The sequence below is a fragment of the Cryptosporidium sp. chipmunk genotype I genome, assembly GCF_004936735.1.
Source record: "Cryptosporidium sp. chipmunk genotype I strain 37763 chromosome Unknown contig_17, whole genome shotgun sequence".
NCBI classification, from domain to species: Eukaryota; Apicomplexa; class Conoidasida; order Eucoccidiorida; family Cryptosporidiidae; genus Cryptosporidium; species Cryptosporidium sp. chipmunk genotype I.
In genome coordinates, this window is record NW_027125614.1 from 730869 (window position 1) to 757254 (window position 26386).

The 26386-nt window shown below is 32.9% G+C and overlaps 14 protein-coding genes across 14 annotated transcripts; 10 read left to right on the forward strand and 4 right to left on the reverse strand.

Annotated features, from left to right (window-relative positions):
• Window positions 1-305: 305 nt before the first annotated feature.
• Window positions 306-1676, forward strand: ELE39_001281 (uncharacterized protein; the record flags this gene model as incomplete). The annotated part of the gene is made up of 1 exon (XM_067344320.1): window positions 306-1676. The coding sequence occupies one exon, from the start codon at window positions 306-308 to the stop codon at window positions 1674-1676; it is 1371 nt and encodes a 456-aa protein (XP_067200358.1).
• A 43-nt stretch (window positions 1677-1719) lies between these two features.
• On the reverse strand, window positions 1720-2793 carry ELE39_001282 (calcium-dependent kinase 7; the record flags this gene model as incomplete). Its single annotated transcript, XM_067344321.1, has 1 exon — window positions 1720-2793. One exon carries the CDS (start codon window positions 2791-2793, stop codon window positions 1720-1722), a length of 1074 nt encoding a protein of 357 aa, XP_067200359.1.
• Window positions 2794-3292: 499 nt separating this feature from the next.
• On the forward strand, window positions 3293-4183 carry ELE39_001283 (uncharacterized protein; the record flags this gene model as incomplete). Its single annotated transcript, XM_067344322.1, has 1 exon — window positions 3293-4183. One exon carries the CDS (start codon window positions 3293-3295, stop codon window positions 4181-4183), a length of 891 nt encoding a protein of 296 aa, XP_067200360.1.
• A 203-nt stretch (window positions 4184-4386) lies between these two features.
• On the forward strand, window positions 4387-6096 carry ELE39_001285 (cysteine rich with two potential transmembrane domain regions; the record flags this gene model as incomplete). The annotated part of the gene is made up of 1 exon (XM_067344324.1): window positions 4387-6096. One exon carries the CDS (start codon window positions 4387-4389, stop codon window positions 6094-6096), a length of 1710 nt encoding a protein of 569 aa, XP_067200362.1.
• A 268-nt stretch (window positions 6097-6364) lies between these two features.
• On the forward strand, window positions 6365-6868 carry ELE39_001286 (Multiple myeloma tumor-associated; the record flags this gene model as incomplete). The annotated part of the gene is made up of 1 exon (XM_067344325.1): window positions 6365-6868. One exon carries the CDS (start codon window positions 6365-6367, stop codon window positions 6866-6868), a length of 504 nt encoding a protein of 167 aa, XP_067200363.1.
• Window positions 6869-7331: 463 nt separating this feature from the next.
• Window positions 7332-8054, forward strand: ELE39_001287 (uncharacterized protein; the record flags this gene model as incomplete). The annotated part of the gene is made up of 1 exon (XM_067344326.1): window positions 7332-8054. The coding sequence occupies one exon, from the start codon at window positions 7332-7334 to the stop codon at window positions 8052-8054; it is 723 nt and encodes a 240-aa protein (XP_067200364.1).
• Window positions 8055-8164: 110 nt separating this feature from the next.
• On the forward strand, window positions 8165-9352 carry ELE39_001288 (eukaryotic translation initiation factor 4A; the record flags this gene model as incomplete). Its single annotated transcript, XM_067344327.1, has 1 exon — window positions 8165-9352. The coding sequence occupies one exon, from the start codon at window positions 8165-8167 to the stop codon at window positions 9350-9352; it is 1188 nt and encodes a 395-aa protein (XP_067200365.1).
• Window positions 9353-9406: 54 nt separating this feature from the next.
• On the reverse strand, window positions 9407-10699 carry ELE39_001289 (FF domain (phosphopeptide binding); the record flags this gene model as incomplete). The annotated part of the gene is made up of 1 exon (XM_067344328.1): window positions 9407-10699. One exon carries the CDS (start codon window positions 10697-10699, stop codon window positions 9407-9409), a length of 1293 nt encoding a protein of 430 aa, XP_067200366.1.
• Window positions 10700-10862: 163 nt separating this feature from the next.
• ELE39_001290 (pleiotropic regulator 1) lies at window positions 10863-12125 on the forward strand (the record flags this gene model as incomplete). Its single annotated transcript, XM_067344329.1, has 1 exon — window positions 10863-12125. One exon carries the CDS (start codon window positions 10863-10865, stop codon window positions 12123-12125), a length of 1263 nt encoding a protein of 420 aa, XP_067200367.1.
• Window positions 12126-13439: 1314 nt separating this feature from the next.
• ELE39_001291 (PX and WD40 domain) lies at window positions 13440-15218 on the forward strand (the record flags this gene model as incomplete). Its single annotated transcript, XM_067344330.1, has 1 exon — window positions 13440-15218. One exon carries the CDS (start codon window positions 13440-13442, stop codon window positions 15216-15218), a length of 1779 nt encoding a protein of 592 aa, XP_067200368.1.
• A 59-nt stretch (window positions 15219-15277) lies between these two features.
• On the reverse strand, window positions 15278-15773 carry ELE39_001292 (autophagy-related 8 atg8; the record flags this gene model as incomplete). Its single annotated transcript, XM_067344331.1, has 3 exons — window positions 15278-15542; window positions 15585-15693; window positions 15743-15773. The coding sequence occupies 3 exons, from the start codon at window positions 15771-15773 to the stop codon at window positions 15278-15280; spliced, it is 405 nt and encodes a 134-aa protein (XP_067200369.1).
• A 473-nt stretch (window positions 15774-16246) lies between these two features.
• ELE39_001293 (putative coiled coil) lies at window positions 16247-17362 on the forward strand (the record flags this gene model as incomplete). The annotated part of the gene is made up of 1 exon (XM_067344332.1): window positions 16247-17362. The coding sequence occupies one exon, from the start codon at window positions 16247-16249 to the stop codon at window positions 17360-17362; it is 1116 nt and encodes a 371-aa protein (XP_067200370.1).
• Window positions 17363-17608: 246 nt separating this feature from the next.
• On the forward strand, window positions 17609-20278 carry ELE39_001294 (uncharacterized protein; the record flags this gene model as incomplete). The annotated part of the gene is made up of 1 exon (XM_067344333.1): window positions 17609-20278. The coding sequence occupies one exon, from the start codon at window positions 17609-17611 to the stop codon at window positions 20276-20278; it is 2670 nt and encodes an 889-aa protein (XP_067200371.1).
• A 463-nt stretch (window positions 20279-20741) lies between these two features.
• On the reverse strand, window positions 20742-26096 carry ELE39_001296 (glycoprotein; the record flags this gene model as incomplete). Its single annotated transcript, XM_067344335.1, has 1 exon — window positions 20742-26096. One exon carries the CDS (start codon window positions 26094-26096, stop codon window positions 20742-20744), a length of 5355 nt encoding a protein of 1784 aa, XP_067200373.1.
• Between the last annotated feature and the right edge of the window lie 290 nt (window positions 26097-26386).

The following is a 26386-nucleotide window of genomic DNA, read 5'->3' on the forward strand; positions in this document are numbered from 1 at the left end:
TACAGTTTGTGCATTAATAAATCTGTCTGACTTATTATATATAACTCATATATGCACTATTATGCTCTTTTCGTAGTGGATAATATTCACTAATATTATTATTAATAACAAAATAGTGTAGCTTTTTACTTTAATTTTTTAAGATTACCCCGTCGCTTTTGAGAATCTATGGGGAGTTGTGGGGGGCTAGTGAATTTTGAATTTTTCTTAAATTGACAAATTTGACAGAAAAGATTAATATTTGCGGAGGAATTATTTATTTAAAAAATCAATGTAATTTTGGTTAAATGAGTGAGAGATCTTGAATGAAACTGGTTACTTTGGTCAAAATCTTTGCATTAATCCTTCTAAAATGTGCACTGTCTAGTGCTGAAGGAGGAGATGAAGGAATTGCATCTAGATTTCCAATACTTGGTGCTTTGTTCAGTGCTGCAAGCAAGGCTTTCGACAAGGTAACTCCAGATGAGTGCTATCAGCTTAACAAAAGAGGTCTGACTAGCGGGCCTATTGGACTTATTCTCGCAGCTTTACCTTACAAGCCTAACTATCCGATAATGATTTTTAAAGATGGTTGGCAACAGCCAGATTACCTAATTTCAGCATTCTTAATTGAAATGTGGCACCGCTTTCGAGCTGCTGAGTCATTGTTTGACCCTACTCGCTATAAGGAAGCAAGCAAGTTACTTGGAGCTCAAGCATTTTGGGGTAATAATGAAAAACAAATTTCGGAAAATCCTCCTCAATGGGATAAATGGTGGTCTGAACTCGGAGGGTTTTTCACTGGTGTGGGTGAGCTAATGGAGATTTTAAATAAGGGAACGATTCCATTATTTGTTTCTACTAGAGGTTTGCAATACAATACAAGGTTTCTGCTTTCCACATTGAACCTCTATGCAAAAGAAAAGCTAGAGACAATTGAATACTTAAGGGGAGGAACTTCAAAAGATGGGAAATCATTCTCTTGTAAAGCCTGTGGTTCTTCAACTCTACTTGGAAGCCTTCCCTCACACTTAGGAATATTTACAGATGTGGAAGGTTCTCAATCTTACTCGGCATTAAATCACTTAAAACTTCTTTACGAAAGGCTTGAAAACAATGAAAATCGTGAATATGAAGATGAAGATTATGTAGAATCTCCTTCTGTGGATGAATGGGGTTGGGATTCAGAGCACTCTTATGTTGGAGCATTTATTATTTATGTACGTAAACTACAACAAAAATACCTTCATGCATATAACAATGCCAGCAGGAGCGGTAGGGTAATCTGTGGAGTTCATGTTCACGACATTACACAGTGTTTAAAGAATACTTTTAAATACGGCAAGAAAGCATTGAACATCCCATTGTCTTCAGACTCTGGAAAATCCGAAGAAGGAATTCTGACAGAGTTCCATCCCCCATGGTACGGCGATGATAGATCATGGAGGGAAGACCCAAGGGGCCAGATTACGAGGATTTTGCAGTTTTTAGATGATGAAGATTTAAATACTACAAGGTGGGATACACTGGATTATGTAGTAGCGGCAGCATTTCAATATCTCAGAATTAGGAGACATTTATATCAGGTTTGGTCTGGTGGATGGCTGCGAAAGCAAACATCTCCCAATTTCATCAAGCGGCTATTAAAAGCCATTCTGAGAATTTTCAGACTTGGAGGGAAAGTCCCTGTGATTTAGTATAATTACTTTCCTATAATTAAACTGCCTATTTTTAATAATTTTAATATTTATATATATCATAAACATGATTCGAAATATGGTTTTTATTCTCGTGTGTTAGATTAGTGGGTGGACTTGGTTCAACTCCAAATGAAAGTGAGTTCTTGTGTCCAACCTTATTTATCAGATTATTACTTGTCTGAATGCCTTGTTTTGTGAGGCTGGTTCGTAACCATCTATGATTAAGTGCATTTTCTGCAGTTGGTCTCTTTTTGGGGTCAGACTCTAATAGCCATTGAACAAAATGCTGTGCAGCAGAAGATACGTTTTTCCAAGCTGGCTGTGCAAATAAATAGCTATTAATACCCCTTTCAACAATCTTGTGGTACAAATCAAATGCTCTGTTATCATGGAAAGGTAGCCCTCCACATAAACAAACGTAGCATAAGACTCCTATACTCCAAATATCAATTTCAGGCCCGTATTCTTGTTGCCTTACAAGTTCCGGAGCCAAGTAAAAATCAGACCCACAGAGGGATTTTGAGCGTGCAACTCTATTTGAATTATCACTTGATATACTACGTTTTGCTAATCCAAAATCAGCAATTTTGCAGTAAAAGAATTCATCAATCAAAATATTTTCAGGCTTAAGGTCTCTATGAATAATTCCATTTTTGTGGATGAACTTAAGAGCATCTAGCAGGTTAATCATAATTTTTTGAACAATCTTTTCTTCCATTGCACCATTTGCAAGTACATATTGATATAAATCTCCGCCCTTGCAAAGCTCTAAAACCATTTTTACTTCATACTTATCTTCATCAATATGCTCAATATTGCTGTCAATAATACTCACTATATTCTGATGATCTTTCAAAAGTTTCATAATTTCAACTTCTTCAATTATTCGATCTATCGGCACTTCATCTGTACTATAAATAACCTTCATTGCATATGGATGGTTTGTAGTTTTTTCATGGCAATAGAAAACTTCTGCAAACTGGCCAGTACCAATAATTCCACCTATTCTATATCTTTCATTAAAATTATTATTTTTAATATACTGTCTAACATTTAGGCAGACTCCAAAACTTTGTTGAATTACATTTTCAATTGCTGACGTGTTATTTCCCATTATTGGCTGGGCACTCCATCAAAACAAATTCAAAATTACCCTAATAGAGAAAAATCTTGGGATTATCGCTAATCCGAATATTTATTATTATAAAATTTAATTCAACAGATCAATTAGTTGCAGTAATTTTCTAAAACTATGCCTTGAACCACATGTAGTATACCCGCGTATGTGTGGGGCAAAGAAAATATTAACTTTTCTCTGAAATTTTAAAAGTAGAAAATAGGCTAAAATATTAGAAAAGGTAAAGTGTTGTGCATTTAATACAATGAAGTAACAGAATAGAGTGGTCGCAAGGTTATTCCCTGCCTTTTCTTTAAAAACTAGTTAATTCTGAATTTCTAGTTAATTTATTACTAATTTTGTAGATTGGCGGTAATCACAATTTTGATTTATTTGTAATAAATAGCTTAAAGTGTTGTTTAACCAATTTAAATTTCTAAGAAAATTGCTTCAGATTATCAGGAACCCAAGTTTATGACTTTAATAGTAGGAGAAGATGCGGAAGGTAAATTTTTTTTTTAATTTAAAGCCATTTTCTGAAAATCTGAAGAAGGAGAGCATTGAATCTGTTAAGGAGATTGCGGAGAGAATGATGGAGTACTTGGATACTTTTGGAGAAAAAATAGTTGATCAAAAAAAGAAATTTTGGCAGACAATTGATTATAAGCTTGTAAGACCAGTTATCGGTAAAATCAACAGTTTTGAATTTTGGTTAGAAAACAACGGAATAATGGAAATCCCTGATGTAGTATTAAAAGAATATTTATACTTGATGGGATTAGTCGATGACTCAAAATTCATTGATGTAAATAAGATTGAGGATAATGTTTCAATTATTAACGAGCCTATAGTTGCCGAAGATAATGAATACAAGGAGGCAAATATTGACTCACTAATTGCAGACATTAACTCAACAATTGTACAGACCAGGGTAATAATATCTGAGGTTGAAAAGTTTGGCAAAATACTAGAACAGAAAAAGGGCCAATTGAATACCCGAATTAAGGGTCAACAAATTGCAGAGGTTTTCAGTCCAGTAATAGAAGACCTAAAAATAAAGTATGAGAACATTAAAAATGAAGGTACTATGGAAAACTTCCAAAAACTGATTAACGAGTTTTGCAGCGCACTGGAAGAGAGAAATGAATTAAGATATAGACTTGTTCATGGAGAGGATAGGATCGAGATCCCAGATTCTGCTGATAAAAAAGTAGACCAGGACATTTCTATTGAGCAAAGTGTAAATACAGATTCAAACGGCTCTCAGAGCCAAATTATTAATAGTGTAAATAGCTTACACGAAAAATCCAAAAGATATACTTCTGTTGTCGATAAAAATGCAATGAAGTTATTTGCGAGATGGAGCCTTCCAAATAATCCTGGCTAATCAGTAGGTTTTGCCAAAATATATTAGATAGTGAGTTTTATAAAAATAAAATAAATAATCAAAGTACTTCAATCTTTACTTTTACTATTGATCCTACGAACAAATTTTTGTTTATATTGAAATTCAATAACCGCTACTAACCGGGTTTATCGTTTTTTTTTTAATTTTTATTAAATAGTTTTCTGATTTAGCGTTAATAATTTATGGGGCCAAAACAAAGGAAATCGCTTTCTTCAGCGTCTTCACAATCTTACTCTAATTCTCCTTGGAAAGCATTGACCAGAATAGAGTTGTATCAGGTTCTTGATCAATGCGATATCCCTGTTTCTTCGGAGAAACTTTTGAAAGGAGAGCTCATTGAATTGCTCGAAGGCAATCTAGACGAAGAGGAGTGCAGAAAATGGCTAAAATACTATGAAAAGCCGCTTCCTAATTCAGGTTTTGGGCTCAGAAAAAATGAAACACCTGCCTCTAACACTGTAAAAAAAGAAATTATAGCAAGAGAAAGAAAGTCTGTTCCAGCATATATTGCCGTTGCTAATACAAATTCAGATGTTTTGAATTCTATCCAAGGCTCCCCTTTAAACGAGTTTAATGGAAGCAGAACTCTAAGAAGGCGGAACTCTATGTATTCTGCTCATTTGGGAGATGGGACAAAGGAAAGTTATGAGCCAAAAGACTCTGAATCTGCGAACGAGCTAAAAAGCAACACTCTATCTGATTGTTGCGTGACAACTAATACTAAATTCCACAGTAGGGATGATCACTTAAATGACAATATGGGATGCGAAATGCATGCGTCAACAAATGATAAGCTAGAAGTTCGAGCTCATGACAATAAGTTTTTAGGACATAGAGTGATTGGCAAAGCCAAAATGGCTTTGATGTTTATGAATTCAAAAATGATAATTATCCTTGCAACTTTATTTATATTCTTTGCCTTATACAACCATTACTACTACTTTTTCCATGAACCAAACTTTTGTAACTCAAATCTCTTGAGTGAAAAGACACTAAACTTCGCAAATTGTATTAAATGTCCACCTAATGGCCACTGTAAAGATGGAAAATTAAAGTGTAGCACTCAGTACAAAAAAGCAATCAAGTACTTAAACAACAAATGGCAGATTGTTTGTATATATGATAATGAAGCGTTCGACCTTGCAGAAGAAATGCTCACATTTATTACTAATAAGCTTAGAAAGCTGCGTGGTAATCGTGCGTGCGGTGGGAATCACCTGCATGATATATTTTTTCCTGATAAAAGAAAAAACAGTAAGATTCTTGATTTTGACAGATCAATAGTTTTAAGCGAGAAGGAGATCAATGATATTATACACCTTTCTTTTAACTATATTGAGCAAAGTACCGTTGAAAGTGCTCTTTCAATCATGTGGAATTCAATTAAAACGGGAAATTCTTTAACTAGATATGGACTAAAACTAGTAGAGCGTAAAAACCCTGAGTTAAATTCAGATTTAGGTGCTAAAGATAACGATAGCCAATCTTCTGAAGAAGGAAGTTTTATTGAAGCTTTGGATTCAGAGACTTCAGTTATTTGTGAATTTAAATTGTTCATTCAGAAATGGTTGGTTATTTTAACTGGCATAATTGCTGCACTATTACCATTATATTTCAAAATAAGAAGAATAAGAAGAAAGACAGAAATATCTCGGAAAATTAAGGCTATCATCTTTAGAGAAAATAGAAAAGACACTAAAACTGGTTTATTTGTGGGCCCCGACTCGGAAACTATATTGAGATTGTTACGTGTAGAGCTCCCTAAATATAAGAAGATTTTAAATGAACAACTTGTGATAGAATATTGTGATGAGCTCGAGCAAAATGACCCAAATATCCACAAAACCTTAATGTCTGAAAGTAGACACCCATTCTATTGGTCTTCGGGTTAAAAAAAAGGATTAAATTGGTATATATATATGTTAATTCGGGCACACTGCATAGACTATGAAAATTTAAAACGTACTGCTAGGAAAATAACTAATCAAAACATAATTAATGGTAAATTTCCCCTTTCATTTTTTTTTTTTTTGCATTGCTTAATTACACAATTTACAATAAATTGTTTTTTATTGAAATATTATTACTAATTAGCGCAAAAATAATGAATTGCAAAAAAATCCAGATAACATAAATTTCTGAAATGGGAAGCTAAGTATTATGGATTTATCTGATAGTTTTGACATAGAAAAGCAATCTGGTGTTAGGGGAGGAGTTGAACAATTTAACTGGGATAGCTTAAGATCAATTCCTAGGAAAGAAAGGGAGCATTATCTAGGACATAGTTTATACTACAGTCGTTCGAGAGGAAAAGGTAGATTCAACAGAAATGATTGGTATAGTAAAGTTTATAAATCAAAACCTGACCAGTGTATATCCTCAGAATTTAAGAATGAACGTGAACGTATAATTAACAAAGAGCAAAGAATAATGAATAAATTGCTTGGTATTCCAGATAACTCTGAAGGTAGTGAACACACGAAAAATGAAGTTTCCGGTTCAGACAAAAATCCAAGTACTATTATTCGAGAATCTCAAGAAATGCACATGATTAGTGGTATATGTATAAGAAATAAGGAAGGAATTAAAGTAAACAAGAATCAAGTAAGTAAAAGGCATAGAAGGGTAAAAAGAAGGTCTCTCAGCAGATCATTATCGCCTTAGTTATTTTTATTTACTCTAGAATATATATATGTTTTTATTTTGCTAAATTTATTTTATTAATTTTTTTGCATAAATTAAATATAATATAGCGGTAATCTAATTTTACTATTTTATTTAATCTTAATAGTTCATTTTAAGCTTGATACGATAAAGAAAGAATAGACTAAAATGTTGACAGAAGATGAAGTGGCTATCTATGACCGTCAAATTAGACTTTGGGGCAGCCAAGCACAAAAAAAGTAAGACAAAATAATAAAAAGCTGAACAATAATTTATTACAATAATTAATTGGCAGACTTATGAATAGCGAATTATTGGTTTTAGGTTTAAGCCCGATACACTTTGAATTTATTAAAAATATTGTCTTGGCAGGTAAGTTTTTATTAAAAACAAGTCTTAATTTTATCTCCGAAATTATTTCTTTTTTTTTTAATCAGGGATTAAAGTATCAGTCTGGGATAATATGACTACTCGTAGTTCTGATCTAGCATGTAATTTTCTACTAGAAGAAGAAGATATTGGTAAGCAGAGGATAGTATGTATAGATAAATTCAAGGAAATGAACCCCTTGACGAAGATTTACACTGCAAATCAAAACGAAACTGACGTTGAATTACTTTGTGAAGGTTGCTTAAATAATTTAAACTATACTGGAATAGTGGTTTCCCTGGATGAGGAAGTAAATTTGCTTAAGGCAAAGAATATTAGTAAAAAGTACCAATCGAAAGATACTTTTGTTTTCTTTTCAGTTTCAATTGGCACTCGAATTTTCCTTTTTTTTAATAATAACTCTATTACTTTTGATGAGGTTCTGGAACTTAATATAAGTGAATTAAAGCAAAGACTGCATTCAGTAAAAAATCTACACCCTTATATACTAATTGTTATTTGTATGTTTAGAGAGAGGTATCAAAAAGCAATGATGAATAAATCATACAACCCCGAAATTGATGAAATATTAAAGGAAATAAAGACTACTCCCAATATTGATATTGAGAAAGCTCTCGAACTCTACAAAGCATTCACTGATACATGGGGAAAAACAATTTCTCCAATTGCTTCAATAGGTGGGGGGTTACTTTGTCAGGAAGTTACAAAATTTTGTATTCAAGGTGTTGGGGAATACTTTTGTTGTATCTTTGATATGGAGTTTTGTGAGGCAGTCATTGCTACCGTCAAAATGTGACATTTTTGACAAAAATATTTTTTTTCGGATTTTTTTTCTTGAAGTTTTACGCGGTAGGTTTAATTTTAATTTTTATATAACTAGATTAAGATCAACAAATAATCGGAACGATGAATCATGCTGAAAATGATATAGTAGTATATAATTCTTCAGAGGAGTGTAAGGTTTACAATACATTTGAAGAGATGGGTTTGAAGGATAATTTACTTAGGGGAATATATAGTTATGGCTTTGAGTTTCCTTCAGCAATTCAAAGACGAGCAATAGTTCCAATAGTACAAGGTAGAGATACAATAATTCAATCTCAAAGTGGTACTGGAAAGACCTGCGTTTTTTCTGTGGGTGCTTTGGAGATTTGCTCGAGGAGTAAAGAGAACGTTCCAAAGGTTCTGATTCTATCTCCAACAAGAGAGCTGGCAGAGCAAAGTGAAAAAGTATGCACCTCAATCGGAGATTATTTAGATATTAGGGCACATTCATGTATTGGAGGGAAGAGACTAAAGGATGATATTAAGGCTCTTAGTAGTGGTGTGTCAATCATCTCAGGTACCCCAGGGAGAGTATTTCAAATGATAGAGCAAGGATATTTAGCTACAAAAAAAATTAAGCTTCTAATAATTGACGAAGCAGATGAAATGTTTGATTATGGATTCAAAACTCAGGTTTATGATATTTACAAGTACCTTCCTCCAAGAATTCAGACTGTTTTGGTTTCTGCAACCCTGCCTGATGAAATTTTGGTAATGGCTCAAAAGTTTATGAAAAATCCACTCCAGATTTTGGTTCCAAAAGAAGAGGTTTCATTAGACAAAATTAGGCAGTACCATGTCCAAGTAGAGGAAGAAAAGTGGAAGTTTGAAACATTATGCGATTTATATGACACTTTAACTGTTACTCAATCAATCATTTTTTGCAATACAAAGAATAAAGTGGAATGGCTTAGTAAAAAAATGATGGAAAATCACTTTACAGTATCTTTTGTACATGGAGATCTCCCACAAATTACTAGAGAAGAAATATTGAGAGAGTTTAGAGATGGGAAAACTCGGGTTTTAATTACAACAGATTTATGGGGAAGAGGTATTGATGTACAACAAGTCAACTTAGTTGTCAATTATGACCTACCTACTAATAAAGAACTATATATTCATAGAATTGGAAGAAGTGGCCGATTTGGAAGATCTGGAATTGCTATAAACCTGATTACTAAGGAGGATGAAAGTATGCTTTCTTTATTAGAACGTTTTTATTCTATCAACATTTCCAAGCTACCAGGAAATGTCAAAAATTTATTGTAACCGTACATACTTTTATAATCACTTTATAAATACCCAATTATTCGTGTTTTCTCACTAGCTTCTCTTTAAAGAGCTTAGTGAATAGTGTTTAAATTCATCGCAATAAGCCTTATACAATATTGCGTCTAGTACAGATTCAAAACTAAATGGAAGTATATATTTCGTTTTGAAATCCATAATATTCTTATTACTATATGTAATCTCTTTAAATTGTTGAAAAGATATTTGAACCTTTTCTGATGATTTAAAGTAAGCATATGACTCCGAGAGAATTACATCATATAACTTTTGTAATAAATACACTGTATATTCAAACATATCAATACAATATAAATCCATTCCATTATTTATTGGTTGCTTAAGAAGAGCTAAAATGACTTTCTGATCCCCTCTTATTGATAAATGAAACCCAATAAATTTCAGGAAATCTTCAAAATATTCAAAGTAACTTTCAGATTTTTGATGTCTGATTCTTTTTGATATCACTCTGCATAATGCCTCGATTTTTTCATCCTTTATTTTTGAATTTGTAAAAAAGTAACTTTTTCTATTCTTCGTAATCGGACTTAATTTTCCGGAAAGTATATCACTCCAAATTATGTCCCAAAACATCTTTCTATAATTACACAATTTAATTTCTGTCTTTAAACTTTCTTGTTTATAAATTCTCATTTTTTCTTTTAATAAACGGATATAAATATCTATTATGTCGCTCTTATGTACTTTATTAAACAACTGCTCTTTCCCGTATCTTTTTTGAATATCTTCCCAAATACCAAATCCTGTAAAATTGTTCTTTTCAATATTTTCACCAGTATCAATCACTGAATTTTCCACATTACTTGATTCAAAAGATGGAAATATACTTGATTCTGATTTCAATAATTCGAAAAAACAATTGAGACTTTCTTTATAATTTGGCTTAAGTGCTCTGATAAAATTTTTTTCGTGTTCCTCAACTAACTCTTGAAAGATTTCGTCCTTTTCTTTGTCCTCAATATTATTCCACCAAATTGACTTGTAGTGATCCTCTGCAAAGTTACGAAATAGTAATATTCGATTGCAACCCTGATTTCTAAGTATCCAGTCATTCAGCAGGCTGCGATAGGTATTAATTGACTCTGATTTTGCTTGTCTTTCCCTTTCTCTTTTTCTTCGTTTCGATTGGCTCTGATATTCAGACCACAACTGTCGTTTTTCTCCTGTGCTCAATACCTTAAACGCTTCGTGGGGTGCATCTGTGCCAAAAAGCTTCGCTGTCTCATCCCATCTGAGTTTTGAGTTGAGTTCTGCACTTTCAAGATATTTCTTTATGATTTGAATTGCATCATTCTTATTCAAAACCATTTTCTAATTGATTATTATAATAAATTAATTGTGCGCTTAAAATTACGCTTTTTTTTTCTAAAGAAAATACGCCTTTCAATAGAAAAATATGACAGCAGCTGATGGAATATTAATATTAATATAATTAAAAGGTTTCTTCGAAGTGAATTTATCAGTATTAAAGATGACTGATTCTTTCCAAGAAGTTGTACTAAATAGACTAAACTTCTTCTCATCAGAACAAGGGTATATAAGGAACAGCCTTTCAAAACAACATGGGAACATTAACAAGCTGTTAAAGGCTCGTAATGAATACTATAATTCTCAGCATGACGATCAAGCTACTAAATCAATCTCTTCCAATGCTTTAAGTGTTTACAAAGCCGAACTCGAAGGCAATTCTTTAAATTTATATGGAAATGGTGTAACGCCGTTATTTAAAAAAAAGCGTATCGATGAATTAAACATTTCCAACATTAATAATTATTTATCAAGAGACCATAGCATAAAATGGACACCCAGATTTAAATTGAATAAGGTAATTAGTGGTCACAAAGGATGGGTAAGGTCAATTGATATTGACCCAAGCAACAACTTTTTTGTTTCTGGAAGCACAGACAAACTCATCAAATTTTGGGATCTTAGCTCTGGAATATTGAAACTTACTTTGACAGGCCATGTTGCTGCGGTAAGAAAAGTTTTGTTTAGTGAAAGACACCCTTTTTTATTTAGTTGTAGTGAAGATAAAACTATGAAATGCTGGGACCTTGAACAAAATAGAATAGTCAGAAATTATGCAAGACACTCATCTGGAATATATTGCTTGGATATTCACCCACGCTTGGATATTGTGGCCACAGGATCAAGGGATGGAAGTGTTGTGCTTTGGGATATTCGGACCAGAGAATCAATACATTTATTTAAGAATCATAAAGCAGCAATATCCTCGATACTCATGCAATCCATAGAGCCTCAACTAATATCTGGAAGTTACGACAGGACCATAAGAACATGGGATATTGTTGCTGGTAAGTCGAGAGACATTCTTACACGTCATATTAAGCCTATTCGTGCGCTAGCTAAACATCCTATTCATTATTCTTTTCTTTCGGCAGGTGCAGACTGCATAAAGATTTGGGAAGGAGAGAATTCAACTTATTTGAAAGACCTTTCATCTTCCCAGTCAATTATTAATACTATAGCAATCAAGTCTCAAGAGAATAACTCAATTATACTTGCAGGTTGTGATAATGGTCTACTTCATTTTTGGGACTATGAAACTGGTACTTTATATGATACAATACAGAGCACCATACAACCAGGTTCTGTTGAAGCTGAAAATTCCATTTTAGACTGTAAACTTGATAGGAAAGAATCTATTCTCATTACTGGAGAGTGCGATAAAACTATCAAAATCTGGAATTTAAAAGGTGACGAGTTAATATAGGTGAATTATTCAGATTTTCCTACAATTTTCCTAAATATAAACTAACTCTAATTAATGTTTAGCCTATTATTTGCATGATAGTTATATAGTTTTTATTTAATTATAGCTTGTTTATTCCTATAGTTTTACCTTGTCAATACATTCCCACATAATTACTGAATTCCCTCTAATTACAGTAGTCCCAATGCTTTTTTTAGTTGAATCTAATACTTCAGTTGTATTTTCAAGCACTAGGTTCATAAAGTTATCGTACCCACGCAGACTACCAATAATTTGGCGATTTCCATTTAATTTAACTAAAAATTATTTTAAATTCATAAACAAATGTTTGAATGCAAACTTACTATACAACTGTTTGTCAATGAACTTTCTAAGGTCTGCAGGTGATCCAGACTTAAAAATTGCCATTTCTAAAAATATTAGTATAGATAATAAATTTAATTTTTCTTATTTTGACAAAATAGAATTTCTTCTTATTGCACTTTTTTTTTTTTTGCGGTAATATTTTTTAGTAAATAATAAATGGTCATTTAAGTAAAAATTATATTAATATCGTTTTCTGCAAGAATCTTCATTCTAAGCAGTGAATCTGATGTTTTATTCAAATTACTTAACATTCAGAACTTGCTATGCTCGAGAGAGGCACTTCTATTTCGATAGCCTAAATGAATCATTTTGAATGATGAGGTACTTATGAAACATTTTTTAAATATTTATTTGTGTAGATCTCGTAGTTTATATCTTACGATTGAACTCAATGATTTAATAATTATTTTTGTTCTTAGAATTTCTTAAACTATTGATTATACTTATTTATTTAATACCTGTTATTCAACACAAGTTGAATAAGCCATATAAGTAAAATATTATTTAAATACAAAAAAAACAATAATATTATTACCTGGTGATACAGGTTTTTAAAATGAACTATATAATTGTTATTTGAGTATTTTCATAGCTAGTTAATATCAATGGAATGAAACATTGCAACAACATTTGACAAGAAAATATTAAAGATATACGTAAGCCATGAATACAGAGGTCATGTACATTATTTTGGAGTTAAATAACAAATATTAACAATCTTCAGAAAACCAACATTTAAATACCAAAGCGGTCAAAATGTTCGAAAAGGGCTTTTGGAAATAAATTATTAATTAGTGTTTTGCCCCCCACACACACGATCAACTTTGATTTTAAAGTATTTTAACATTAATGCATAAAAATTAGGAATTGAAATTAATTACCAGGTTTAAGATTGATTATGTAACAAATTTTGAAAATTGATATTTGAACTATAATAAAAAATGAAAGATGAATGATTTTGGTATCTCCACAAAAATTATTGGTTGGAAAACTGTGGATGGAAAAGTTTTATATAGGATTTTAGTTTGTGGTCAAAACGGCAAATATGAAGTTCAAAAGCGATTTAGTGAATTTGCATTACTACAAAGCCTACTAGTTGAAAGGGGATTAGGCCTACTCCCTTCTCTTCCTCCTAAAACGCTGTTTACAAAAAATCAGGATTTGAACTTTATTAATGAGCGAATGAAAGGGTTACAGTCTTACCTTACAAACTTAATTTCAAGGCACGATGTAGTACTTTCTCCGTTATTTATGAATTTTTTAGAGTTTCCAAACTCTGAAAACAATCCTCAAATTATGAAAAAACTTGTAAACATAGAAGTAATGGCAGATATTGCATCGATCAGACAATCAGTGAGCGGAATTTTTATTAGTGACTCCGATTTATTATCTGCACCACTAATGTTTATTTCACATCAAGAAAACTCTTCTCTCTCAAGATTGGGGAGAGTTTGGAGTATAATAGATTCAGAAGAAACTGGATCAATTTTTGTTTGGTGTTTACAGCCATATTCCTCAAAGACTACGTCCTACCACTCAGTTAATATGGACTATGATACAATTACTAACGCCTTCCACAACTTGTGCAACTCCAACACAATCGATTCTTCAAAATTTTGTTGTTTAATTCACTCTGGCTTTCCATACAAGTGCAAAAATATTGTATATATCTCGAAAAAAGATTCTCTCTGCATTTTTTCAGAACATGGAACCATAGATGTATTCGAAGGTGTATTTTCTCGGCTAAAATCAAGGATAGCATCTGGAAATAATAGTCCCCTTGTTTTAAGTGAATGCATTAAGCCAAACAGAATACAGCTACATGGTTCTCCAATTGCCTTTGTTTACTCAACGTTTTCAACTGATTGTAATATTAAACACAAATACACTCTTTCAGTTGGAATAGACAATAGTATCCGTTTGTTTTGTTTTGACCAAATGAAAATTATTTCTGGTGGGAACTTGAATAAACGTGTAAATGGTTCTAGAGTTATGTCATGTTATTTAGAAAATGAGTTTGGCAGGTTGGGCTTTTTCGGTACATCATCGGGGCAACTAATAGTCTTAGATATGATTAGCCAGCCACCATACCTAATCACAAATTTCAACTCCCAAATTGATTGCCAATATCCTATTACATCAATTGTAGCAAGTAAGAAGTTCCTAGTTGTCGCTTACTCGAATATTATCAAGATTTTTGGAATGGAAATTAACCCAAAGCAAGCCGCTTGTACAATTAATGATAATCAACCTATACGAAGTATTGATACAAACTTCTTTTCGGATATGAATATTGGTACAATTAGTTCGCTTTATATTTATGAAGATGAATATCTATTTGTTGGTGGTACAGATGTTTTCTCGCTATTTAAACTTAACATCAAAGAGGAACTTACTTCACCAGTTATACTTTTTTCATATGCAATTCACGCAGGTAAAATCAACTACATCTCAATTGTTCCAGAAAATGTACTAAATATTGGCCAATTCTCTAATCAAACCCTGAAATTACTTACAGCCAGTGAAGATGGGAGAATTATTTTTTGGAAAATTTGTAATCTACCTAAGAACCAGGCCCTTAATGTTAGAAAATACAAAGAGATAATAAATGAAGAACATTTTGAAGAGAAAAAAATGGTGAATAATCAAATTCATTCATTAGAAAATATGGGGTCTATAGAATTTAGCGATAATAGTGATGATGACCTTAGTTCGGCATTTAGATAGCTTCATTGACTAGGAATGATAAGTTTATATAGTCAAATTATTTTTTTCTCTTATAATCTCTAGATAATGAAAGAATATCCCCCAAATGCATTCTCTGAGCTATATTCTACATATAGGAACCCATCATCAGAAACATATTGCTCATATACTTCTTGCATTAGAGAGCCGGCCTTGGGTATTGTATTATTCACAAATAAATATATTGTCTTCTCGTATGGAACAGGTATTTTAATGCCGCTGTTTTGAGTATTAGAAGACTGAGTAATATGCTTATGAATTATATACTTAAATTCTCCAACCAGCATATTCATTGGGACTAAAAATCTAAATTATGTTATTTCATTCTTACAGAATGCGAAGACTTACTTCTTCTTTTCAATCTCAGGAAGATCACTTCTTGATGATCTTTCACAAATTACTGGGATTCTGTTTGGATACTTTGCCCTAATACTTAGAGCTTCTGCTGCCCTTTTATCTGGATGAAATAATTAACGCAAGAATAAGGTATTTGTTTGGAAACTTACCAAATTGAACCTTTTCTTTCAGTGAACTCATAATTCACACGTTTAAATCCTTATCGGTAAATCTTAATCTTTTAAATTCTACGGAAGTACATTTAGCTTTTATTTCCTTAGAATATTTTCAGCTCCCCCATAAATTTTTCGATATGGAAGGCGGCAGCTTTTGGCGCTTCGACTCCGCATGTATTAATTTATAGATAAATTAATAATAGACGCAATATTAAGGAGTTATTCTAAATTAAAAAATTAGAAATGAAAACGGTTTAGCTCTAATTATCTTATCTCTCCTGAGATTTGCAGATAATTGCCATTTGCTCTTTTATAGTAATCCCCACATTTGAAATTTGAAATGCAATCTTACAAGATGTATTTTAGACCATACGTAAATAATTATGGGTCTTGTGTCGACACACCTAATAATAGCCATAAACATTATCAGCATTTCCACTAACATTTTAATTTAAATTTAATACATAACTTAAATTTATTGTAATATGGTAATGCGTGATGTATCCACTAAGTCCTAGAAATTGTTTCGGTGTTAACCAAAACTCAAGAATTGCATCCAGTGAAATTATATCCGGTTTATCGTGTGCCTATCCCAATTCATCAAATGAATCCTCTATTAATATAAAAGATAAAAATATTTTAGATGTCCCAGAACCTGACCCAATTAAAGTGCAACTAAATATTAATAGATCAAATTCTAATTTGAGTGTTGAAGATTTCGATAATAATAGAAATATATTAAAACGAATGACCACCCACAATTCCTATAGTTTAGACTTTAACATTAAGGACGAAAGCTCTAGTAATATGCTAATAAAAAATAATATTTATTCAGATATTTCCGTAGAAAAAAAATTTGCAAATTACGAGCTAAAAACAGATTCTTATATCAACTTAAGTAGGGAACAACTTTACAAAATAATTTACCAGAAGCATGATGAGTTACAGCAAATGAAACTTCAACTTAATGAGGCAAAAATAAAAGAATTAAATTTAGGAAAAAACTATGAGCTCAGCATTGCAAAGCAAAATGAACTTAAAACTATCAATTCGAACTTGGAAAACTTAGTAAACCAACTAAGAACCAAGAAAAATTATCAAGTTAACTCTATTGCAAACCAACTAAAGCTTGGAAGTTACAATAACATAATCTTTGAAAAGTTAGATAATTTGCTTGATTCTATTACAGAATTAAAAGAATCTGCTTCATTTTTAGCCAGCGAGGACCCAGTTGATATAAACGAATTCAAAAAACTTAAATCTACGATATATAATCTTACTCCCAGTAAAGAAGAGATAAATATTGAAATAGAATATGTCAAAGAAGAAAGGCAGCAGCTTATTCAATTATTAACTGCTCTGTCGTCAAATACTAACTTCTATATAGATAATAATTTTTGTGATAACGAATTAAGAAATGAAAATGTAAAACAAGTTAATATTAGCTTATGTGATCAAATACAAATACTTGAATTTAAGTTAAAAAGGTCAAATGAAATACATAGAAAGAAGTTATCTAAAATAAAAAATATGATAGAATTACTTGAAAAATCAGAAAATATTTCGAGTCCAATTCTTAAAGGAATAAAAAATGAAGTTAATACTATAATTTAGAATATCTTTGCAAACCTAGTAACTATAAATCTATTTCCTGCTATATTATAATATAATACATTTTTCCTTCTATTTTTCTATTAATAAAAATGTGATTTCTATTGCATAAATACAATCTTTTTATTGTCGGCGGGAATTAATAGCCACATGCATTTACTTATAAGACATTAAATTTTAATTTTAAGTGTGAAAACTCTCGTTCAAGTATTTAATAACTTGATAATAATATGATGATTATTTTATGATATGAAGGCAGATACTGAATCTACTCAAACTTTATATAATAAAGCATTCTATGTCTGGCATGAGGAGTTTTTAAAAAATTCTGACAATACAGTGAATACGTCGCCTCAGCCATTAGCGTTTGTTTGTAATGTAAATATCGTTGACCTTTCTTCTAGTGAGACTTTTGCTGGATTTATTACCGACCAAGGATATTTGTATTGTTGGCCATGGCCAGGAGCCATCACTGGAAGAAGTGAAGTCAAAATTAATCCTACTGCAGTAACATCTGTTGAGGAGTGTGTTCACAATTTATCATGTGGTTATAATCACATTTCATGTACAACTGAAAACAATAGCCTCTATATTTGGATTTTCAGTTACGAAAGCATAAAATCAAACGAGCTAAATCAAAAAACGTTAGCGAACCCAAAAACTCTTTGCAATTGGGAGTTTCCCATTAAAAAAATAAAGAGTGGATCAAACCATGTTTTGGTATTGCTCTCAAACAATGACCTTTATTGTGTAAAATTGCCTGAGTATTCAGAGTTTGAAGAAACCAGTGATTCTAAACTTGAGATTATCAAGGTAAATATTCCAGACAAAATTATTGAAATACAGACAGGGGTAAATTTTTCCTTATGTCTATGCAAAGACAATAATCTTTACTACTGGTTTCTAAACAATGAACCTGGCTTTGACTCTGATATAAACGAAAACATCAAAAAAATTGAGATTGATACAATTTTTCAAAGTCACATTTGTAGTACTGAAAATTGTAATTATAAGATTGTTACAACTTCAGTCATGAATAATTTTGCTGCCTTGGGAATCATATTTGATTGTGAAGCCCCTCAATTTCATGATCCAAGTACTTTGAATTATTTCTCGCATATATTTATTTATGATTTTCATGAGAAAGCCATTTCAATGGTTAAGTATTCTGATCGTCATAATTTCTTCAAATCCTTTCATTGGTTGTTGGATCATCTATGTGCAATATTTTTGGATGATACTATTTGGTTCCGAGATAGAAATATGATTTATGAGGAGAAAAATGATATTGTAATTCGTCCTAAAGGCGATACAAAGTTATTCTTTGCAAGTGCAAATGGAAGATGTCTAATAATAAATATTTTGCAAAATATTTTTGATAATAGTCCAACAAGTAACTCAGGAGAATCAGATAAAGCAATTACTGAAGCAGGAAATGTCAGAGAAATAAAAGGAGAAAATAATATTGAAAATCAAACTGAAGTTTTTTATGATGAAAACAAAACTTCTATTGAGGATTTAATTGATCGTAATAAAGCAAGGGAAGAAATTGATCCAAAATTTATTGAGTCAGGCTTTGTGAAAACATTGAACTTAGGTGAAGTATCTAATATCTTCCCCAGTAACACAACCTTTGAAGCAAGTGATCAGGATAAGGATCATATCCGCAATGAATTAAGAGAATATGCTTCTACTGAAGATTTGAAAGTTAACAGTGACCAACCATCCTACCAGAGGCCAACTATTTCTTCAATAAACACTAAAAAGCCTCAAAAACACACGTTTTTACGTAAAGGCGAAGGAAAGATCAAGACCTTAAAGATCACAAATTTAGAAAAGTCTGATTCAAAATTGTCATCCAACTTTCTTAGTAGTAAACTTGAAAGCAATAGTAGTAATTCAATCAGAACAAATACTAACAATCTAAATAAAAAAAAGTTGCAACAATATGAGACTCGAATTTTCAATTTGGAAAGCGAAAATCGAAAAATTTTGGATCTTTTACAGGAAACAAAAAAGAGATATTTGAATGATGTAAAAGCTCTATATATTCAATTAAAAGAGAAAAGCGATGAGAAATTCCCACTAAAATCAGTTGTTGAGCAATTGCAAAAGGAGTTATTTATTGAGAGAGAGGAAAAAACCAAGCTTAAAGAGGATTATGAGTCAGTTAAGTTACAACTTCAAAATGAAATCTGTAATAAAAACATTAAAAAGGATTTGTTAAATACGCAGTTGGTCATTGAAAAAGAACGTATATCGAAAGAGAAGGCAGAAATTGAGAATCTTTACGAGGAACTTAATAGTAAGAGTGTGAATTTAGAAATTCTTGTAGCTGAATTGAGCTCTAAATACAATAAATTAGAACAAGATTATGAGAAGTTAACAAATAAGTATAATGAAATTGATCAAAATCATACTTTAACAGTTAACCAGTTATCCAAATCAGAGCTAGAATTATACGAGCTAAGGAAAGAATTAGAATTAAACAAAACAAATAAAAATACATCTGTCAACGAATTATACGATTACATAGATGAACTAGAGAAAAGTCTGAAAGAAATTAAAGCTAAGAATGAGGTTTTGTCAAACAAAGCTAGTAGTACAGAATTATCAATTACAACTAGTCAAAATTCTAAGCAAGAAAATAATGAAATTAATGGCATTAAGGATTATCTTTTGGACAGAATGAAAATTTTAAAAGAAAACAAATACGATAATTTAAAAAGTACTGAATCCATCAAATTCACTTCCGAGGTTCATGTTATTATTGATGATATATTTCATATTTTTATTGAAAAAATTAAAGATTCGCAAGAAAAGAATAATTTACTGAAAAAAAAAGTTAACATTCTAGAGAAGTGTATCAAAATAAGAAAAGATGATGTAAATATACTAGTAGAAAACAAAAAGAATTAGTGAAATTAGAACAAAAACGAGTTATGATTGGTCTAGATGGACAAACTCTCTGTTTTATAGAAATTATTATATATTTAATATTTAAATTTAGACGGGAAAAATATGAAAGATATCTGCAAAATCAATTTTTTTCAATTAGCATTACATTAATAGCAGCAATATACAAATCCTAACTAACTATTCTAATATTCAAAATAGCCATTCACATAATAACGAATAACATATGCTATCGGAATAATTAAGAAATAATTCTTTCTTTTTAAATATGATAAAGATTTATTAATTTCTATCATATTTGATTTTTTTAATATTATTAGTATTTATTAATTAGTAATATGTTAGTAAATGTTATTATATTTCAATAGGAAATGTAGCAAGTGTAGTAATATTTGATAGTAATAAGTAGAAAACCATTCATTTTAATGGTAGGAATTTTTTTGAGTTGGAAATATCTTATTTATGGTTAAGATTCGTTCCAGAATGATGAATCACGTTCAATTGTAACGACAGTTTCATTTGCTGCTTCATCACCCTCTTCTTCCTCTTCTTCTTCATATTCTGCCTCAAATCCATCTGCATAGTCATCATCATCTTCTCCATCTTGTCTGTTTCTGCTTGCATACCATGCACCAACACCAGCAGCCACGAGACCTACAGCAGCAGAAGCACCACCAGCAGCTTGGATTGCAATGTTACTTGATGATTCTGGTGGCGGTGGAACTTCTTCTTGCTCTTCTTTGTCAGCATTAGTTTCAAAGTATTTCTTTGCTGCTTCAGCCGCAACTGATTCTGGAATCACACCACCTTTATTTGGTGCAGCGGTGCCAGGTACATTTGCATATATGCCTGCAGTAGAACCGTCAATAGCAATGCCAGACTCTGGATCAATCAGTTTACCTGTCTTGGCATCATAAGGCATATTTGTGGCTGGATCAATTGGATTTCCTGATTCATCAGTTGATTTTGACTGTGAACCAGCTTTACCAGAAATGAATCCAGCAACTGATCCACTGAAATATTTACCAGAGACAGTATCAATCAATTCACCATTCTTAGCAAATGGAAGGCCACTAATTGGATCAATTGGGAAACCAGTCTTTGGATCAACTGGGAGACCATAAGAAGGTTCCGTTACAATATTCTTTTCCTTAACATACAATGTAACATAAGGAACAGATCCCTTTATTTGTTCTCTAGTTTGTGGGTCCACAAGTACGTTAAATCCTGGAATGAATGGTAAACCAGTTGATGGATCAGACGGATATCCTGTAGTTGGATCAGTTTGAGTTGGCGTTCCAAGAGCTGTGTGAATTATTGAAGCTACAGAGCCTGGAATAGTTTTTTCTCCATTCAACTTGTAGGTTTGACCAGAATTCTTATTCCACCAAGTATTTGTTGGTTTATCTGGAATAGCATCAGTACTTGGTTTTGGTGAAATATTTACTTCATCGTTTGACGGTAATTTATTCAATGATTCCAAGATCAGTTCTGGTGTCATAATACCACCATTTTCACCTTGTGGTGTACCAGGTGGTGGCATAAATGTACCAGAGTGAGATCCTTGAATCTTGTCTCCAGTTTCTGGGTTAATTAAACTACCAGATGATTCATCAAATGGCAAACCTGTGTTTGGATCAATTGGTTTACCAGTACTTGGATCTTTTTCATGTGATTGCTCACCAGATGTACCATTGATATATCCAGAATGTGAACCTGGAATTGGCTTCTTGTTTGATGGATCAACCAAAGTACCATTTGGAAGTTGTGGAAGTCCTGATACTGGATCTCTTGGGAGACCAGTTGCAGAATCAATCGGTAAACCAGTGACATCATCTGTTGTAATATTCAATACTTCAGTAAGTATTTCATCACCAGCAACTGATCCCGGAATAGGTAATTTAGTACCTGGGTCGATAATTTCTCCTGTAGATGGGTTGTATGGTAAACCAGTAACTGTATCAACTGGCTTTCCTGTAATTTTATCAGTTTGTTGTGGAGTATTGAATGATGGATAGTTGAGAGAGCCTGGTAGTGAGCCTGGAATAACTTTTCCTGTCTCTGGGTTAATAATGTTACCAGTTGAGTTACTATATTGAGTATTTGTTACTGGATCTTTATTGATAGAGTTGGTTGGTGGAACAATCAATCCATCTTTTCCTTTATCAGCCTGATCTTTGGCCTCTTCTTCAGATACAATACCACCGCCGCTAACTGGATTTCCTGGCTTTGGTTTTGTGGTACCTGAAGTTGATCCTGAGATAGTGTTGTTTGTCTCTGGGTTAACTAATTGATTGTTTTTGTCTATTGGTAAGTTAGTTGACGGATCAAACAAATTACCTTCTTCATCTGCAACTGGTGGTAAACCTGGCTTTCCACTAACAATGCCAGCAGTGGAATTGTTAATTGGTTTTCCTGTTGATGGATCAACTAACTCGCCAGTTGTTGAGTTGAATGGAATATCAGAAACTGGATCCTTTGGTAAACCTGTTGTAATATCTACTGGTAAACCATAAATATTATCAGTCTTAATACCATTTGATAATGCATATTTGTATGCACCAGCAAATGAAGCATCCATAGTGTTATTGTTTGTTGGGTTAATCAAATGACCTGTTGATGGATTGAATGGTAAACCTGTTGTTGGATCGATTGGCTTACCAGTCACACCATCAGTTTGTGTTGGTGTCTTCAATATCGGGTTTAAGTCACCAGCAATTGAACCTGGAATTGGTCTCTTTGATACTTGGCCAATAAGTCTACCAGATTCGATATCATACATCAATTCAGAAATAGAATCGAGTTTCTGATCCTTCTCTGGAACTGATTCTGGTACGCTTGGAGGAATAGACAGCTTGAATCTATCAGCATTTGCTGCTGCCACTTCCGGAGGAATAATACCACCATCTTCAATTTCGGGAGAGAGTGGAGTTTGCTCTGATGGACCTAAAGAACCTGGAATCATTGTTCCTGTTGCTGGATTAACTAATCCACCAAATTCACCAACAATCATATTTGTTGCTGGGTCGATTTGAACTGATTTTTGAGATAATAATGATTCACTAGCGGAGATTCCAGAAACAATACCTGCAATTGTTCCATTCATAATTTCATCTGAGATTGGGTCAAACAATTCACCGGTAACTGGATTGAATGGAATCAAACTGACTGGATCTAACGGGTAACCTGTAAGTGTATCAATTGGTAAACCGTAAGTCTCATCAGTATCAACTGTTAAGTTCTTTGCAGCGAGATACGATACTGATAGACCAGACATTGTCTGATTGGTGTATGGGTGTACTAAATTACCTGATTTTGGATCGAATGGAAGACCAACCATTGGATCAATTGGTAAGCCAGTACCTTTGTGGGTTTGAGTTGGGAACATTTTTGATGTTTCAGCTATTTGTCCTGCTTGAGAACCTGGAATTGGTTCATCATTAGAGTCTAACAGCAAACCACTATTGTAGTCGTAAGTCATTCTTGTGTACTTATCCAACATCTTTTCAATTGGAATTGGTGTAATTTCTACATCACCAATATCCGGCATTGGTGTCGTTGTAGTTGTCATCTCCTCTCTTTTTGTTGTTGTTGTTGTTGTTGGCACTGTTGTTGTTGTGGTCGTTGTTGCCCTTGTTGTTGTTGTTGTCACTATTGGTTTTAATGTTGTTGTTGTTGTGGCTATTGCTGGTCCATCCGGGCTTCTTGTCGTTGTTGTTGTTGTTGGCTTTTGAGTTGTTGTAGTGATAATTGGATTAAGAGTTGTGGTTGTGGTTGTTGCCTTTGTAGTAGTTGTTGTTGTTGTCTTTGTTGTTGTGGTTGTCGTTGTCTTTGTTGTTGTGGTTGTTGTTTCCTTTGTTGTGGTTGTGGTAGTGGTAGTGGTAGTGGTAGTAGTAGTGGTTGTTTGCTTAGTGGTAGTGGTAGTTTTGGTTGTAGTGGTGGTAGTAGTTGTTGTTGTTGTGGTGGTAGTTGTAGTAGTAGTAGTTGTTGTTGCCTTTGTTGTTGTTGTTGTTGGCTTAGTGGTAGTGGTAGTTGTAGTGGTTGTTGTTGTTGTTGTTTCCTTTGTTGTGGTTGTTGTTTCCTTTGTTGTTGTTGTTGTTGTTTCCTTTGTTGTTGTTGTTGTTGTTTCCTTTGTTGTTGTTGTTGTTGTTTCCTTTGTTGTTGTTGTTGTTGTTGTTTCCTTTGTTGTTGTTGTTGTTTCCTTTGTTGTTGTTGTTTCCTTTGTTGTGGTTGTTGTTGTTGGTTTTGTGGTAGTGGTAGTGGTAGTGGTAGTGGTAGTGGTAGTGGTAGTGGTAGTGGTTGTGGTAGTGGTTGTGGTAGTGGTTGTGGTAGTAGTAGTAGTAGTAGTAGTAGTAGTGGTAGTAGTAGTGGTGGTAGTGGTGGTAGTAGTAGTGGTTGTTGTTGTTGTGGTGGTAGTTGTAGTAGTAGTTGTTGTTGTTCCCTTTGTTGTTGTTGTCGTTGGTTTAGTGGTAGTGGTAGTGGTAGTGGTAGTAGTAGTAGTAGTAGTAGTAGTAGTTGTTGTTGTTGTTGTGGTAGTAGTAGTAGTAGTAGTAGTAGTAGTAGTAGTAGTAGTAGTAGTCGTGGTAGTAGTTGTTGTGGTGGTAGTAGTAGTAGTAGTCGTGGTAGTAGTTGTGGTTGTGGTTGTTGTGGTTGTTGTTTTTGTCGTTGTTGTTGTGGTTGTTTTAGTTGTTGTTGTTGTTGTTGTTGGTTTTGTGGTTGTTGTTGTTGTTGTTGTTGGTTTTGTGGTTGTTGTTGTTGTTGTTGTTGTTGTTGTTGGTTTTGTGGTTGTTGTTGTTGTTGTTGTTGGTTTTGTGGTTGTTGTTGTTGTGGTGGTGGTAGTTGTTGTGGTAGTAGTTGTGGTAGTAGTAGTTGTTGTGGTGGTGGTGGTTGTAGTTGTTGTTGTCGTTGTTGTGTGTTTTACACCAACACATTTAGTAAATGGAATATAAACCTTATTATTCATATCAAATATCTGACCTTTTTCAAAAGAGTTCTCAGAATTACAAGGAGCATTGATCTTAGGATCTACCAACAAGAAATTAGTGTTTGCTCCAGGTTCGGTGGTCTTAGTTTCATTAGAACGATAAACACCTGCATAACTGTTTGCAATACTAGTACCAGTCGATCTGCTGACCAAATTTCCGCTCACAGGGTTGAATGGGCAATTAGAGTATGGATCAGTTGGAAGACCAGTTGCTGAATCTATTCTAAATCCAGTAGATGAATCAACACTATAGCCATGTTTCCATCCACAAGATCTTGAACCGGAAATGGTTGCTTGCTTATTTGGGTCTTTAAGTTCACCATTTGTAATACTTACTGGCCAATTCATTGATGGGTCAGTTGAAAATCCAGTAGAAGATGTAAAGTTAAGTTCACTTGTAATACAAGATTCGCTTCTAATACCTGCAATTGAACCTTCCAAGATAGATTCTGTATTTGGATCGTAAATTACACCAGTGCTGTTATCAAAAAGCATTAAAGAAACTGGGTCAACCATTTTTCTTGTATTTGGCTCGATTGGAACTCCGCTAACATCCAAGTCGAACGGTGCACTGTAAGCATTAGATGTTGTTGATGCATCAGCATGTTTGCCAGTATATGGGCTAAATTTCTTACCTGTAGAGTCTACAAGCAAGAAAGTCACTGGGTCCAAATCTGAAGGGAGAGATGGGATTACAAATTTCTCATTTGAAACTGCACCAGATGATTCAATTCTCATCTCCAATCGGTTACTTGACTTGAATGCAAATGAAAAAAGTGGGTTCATAATAATAGCCACAAGGGCTATTGCTGATGAGCTCACTTTAATGTTCACCATGATTTTTTGGCCTCACCTATAATATACAATTATGGCTCTGAAAATTGTCAATAGCAAGCCACCCTTTGTTTATCACTAGAGTAGGCTAGCTCAAACCCTGTGTAAAAGAACTTCCTAAGCCGAAACTTATGATGTAGCGTTAATATATTACAAAAAAACTACTTGCCAACAAGAGTTATCACAAGTGCATTCAAAATGCACAATATGCTTGTCTGTTCTATCCAGGATTTTTTAATGTATGCACTTTTTTATTCACAGAGTATACACTCGCGTACAGCAACGTATAATTA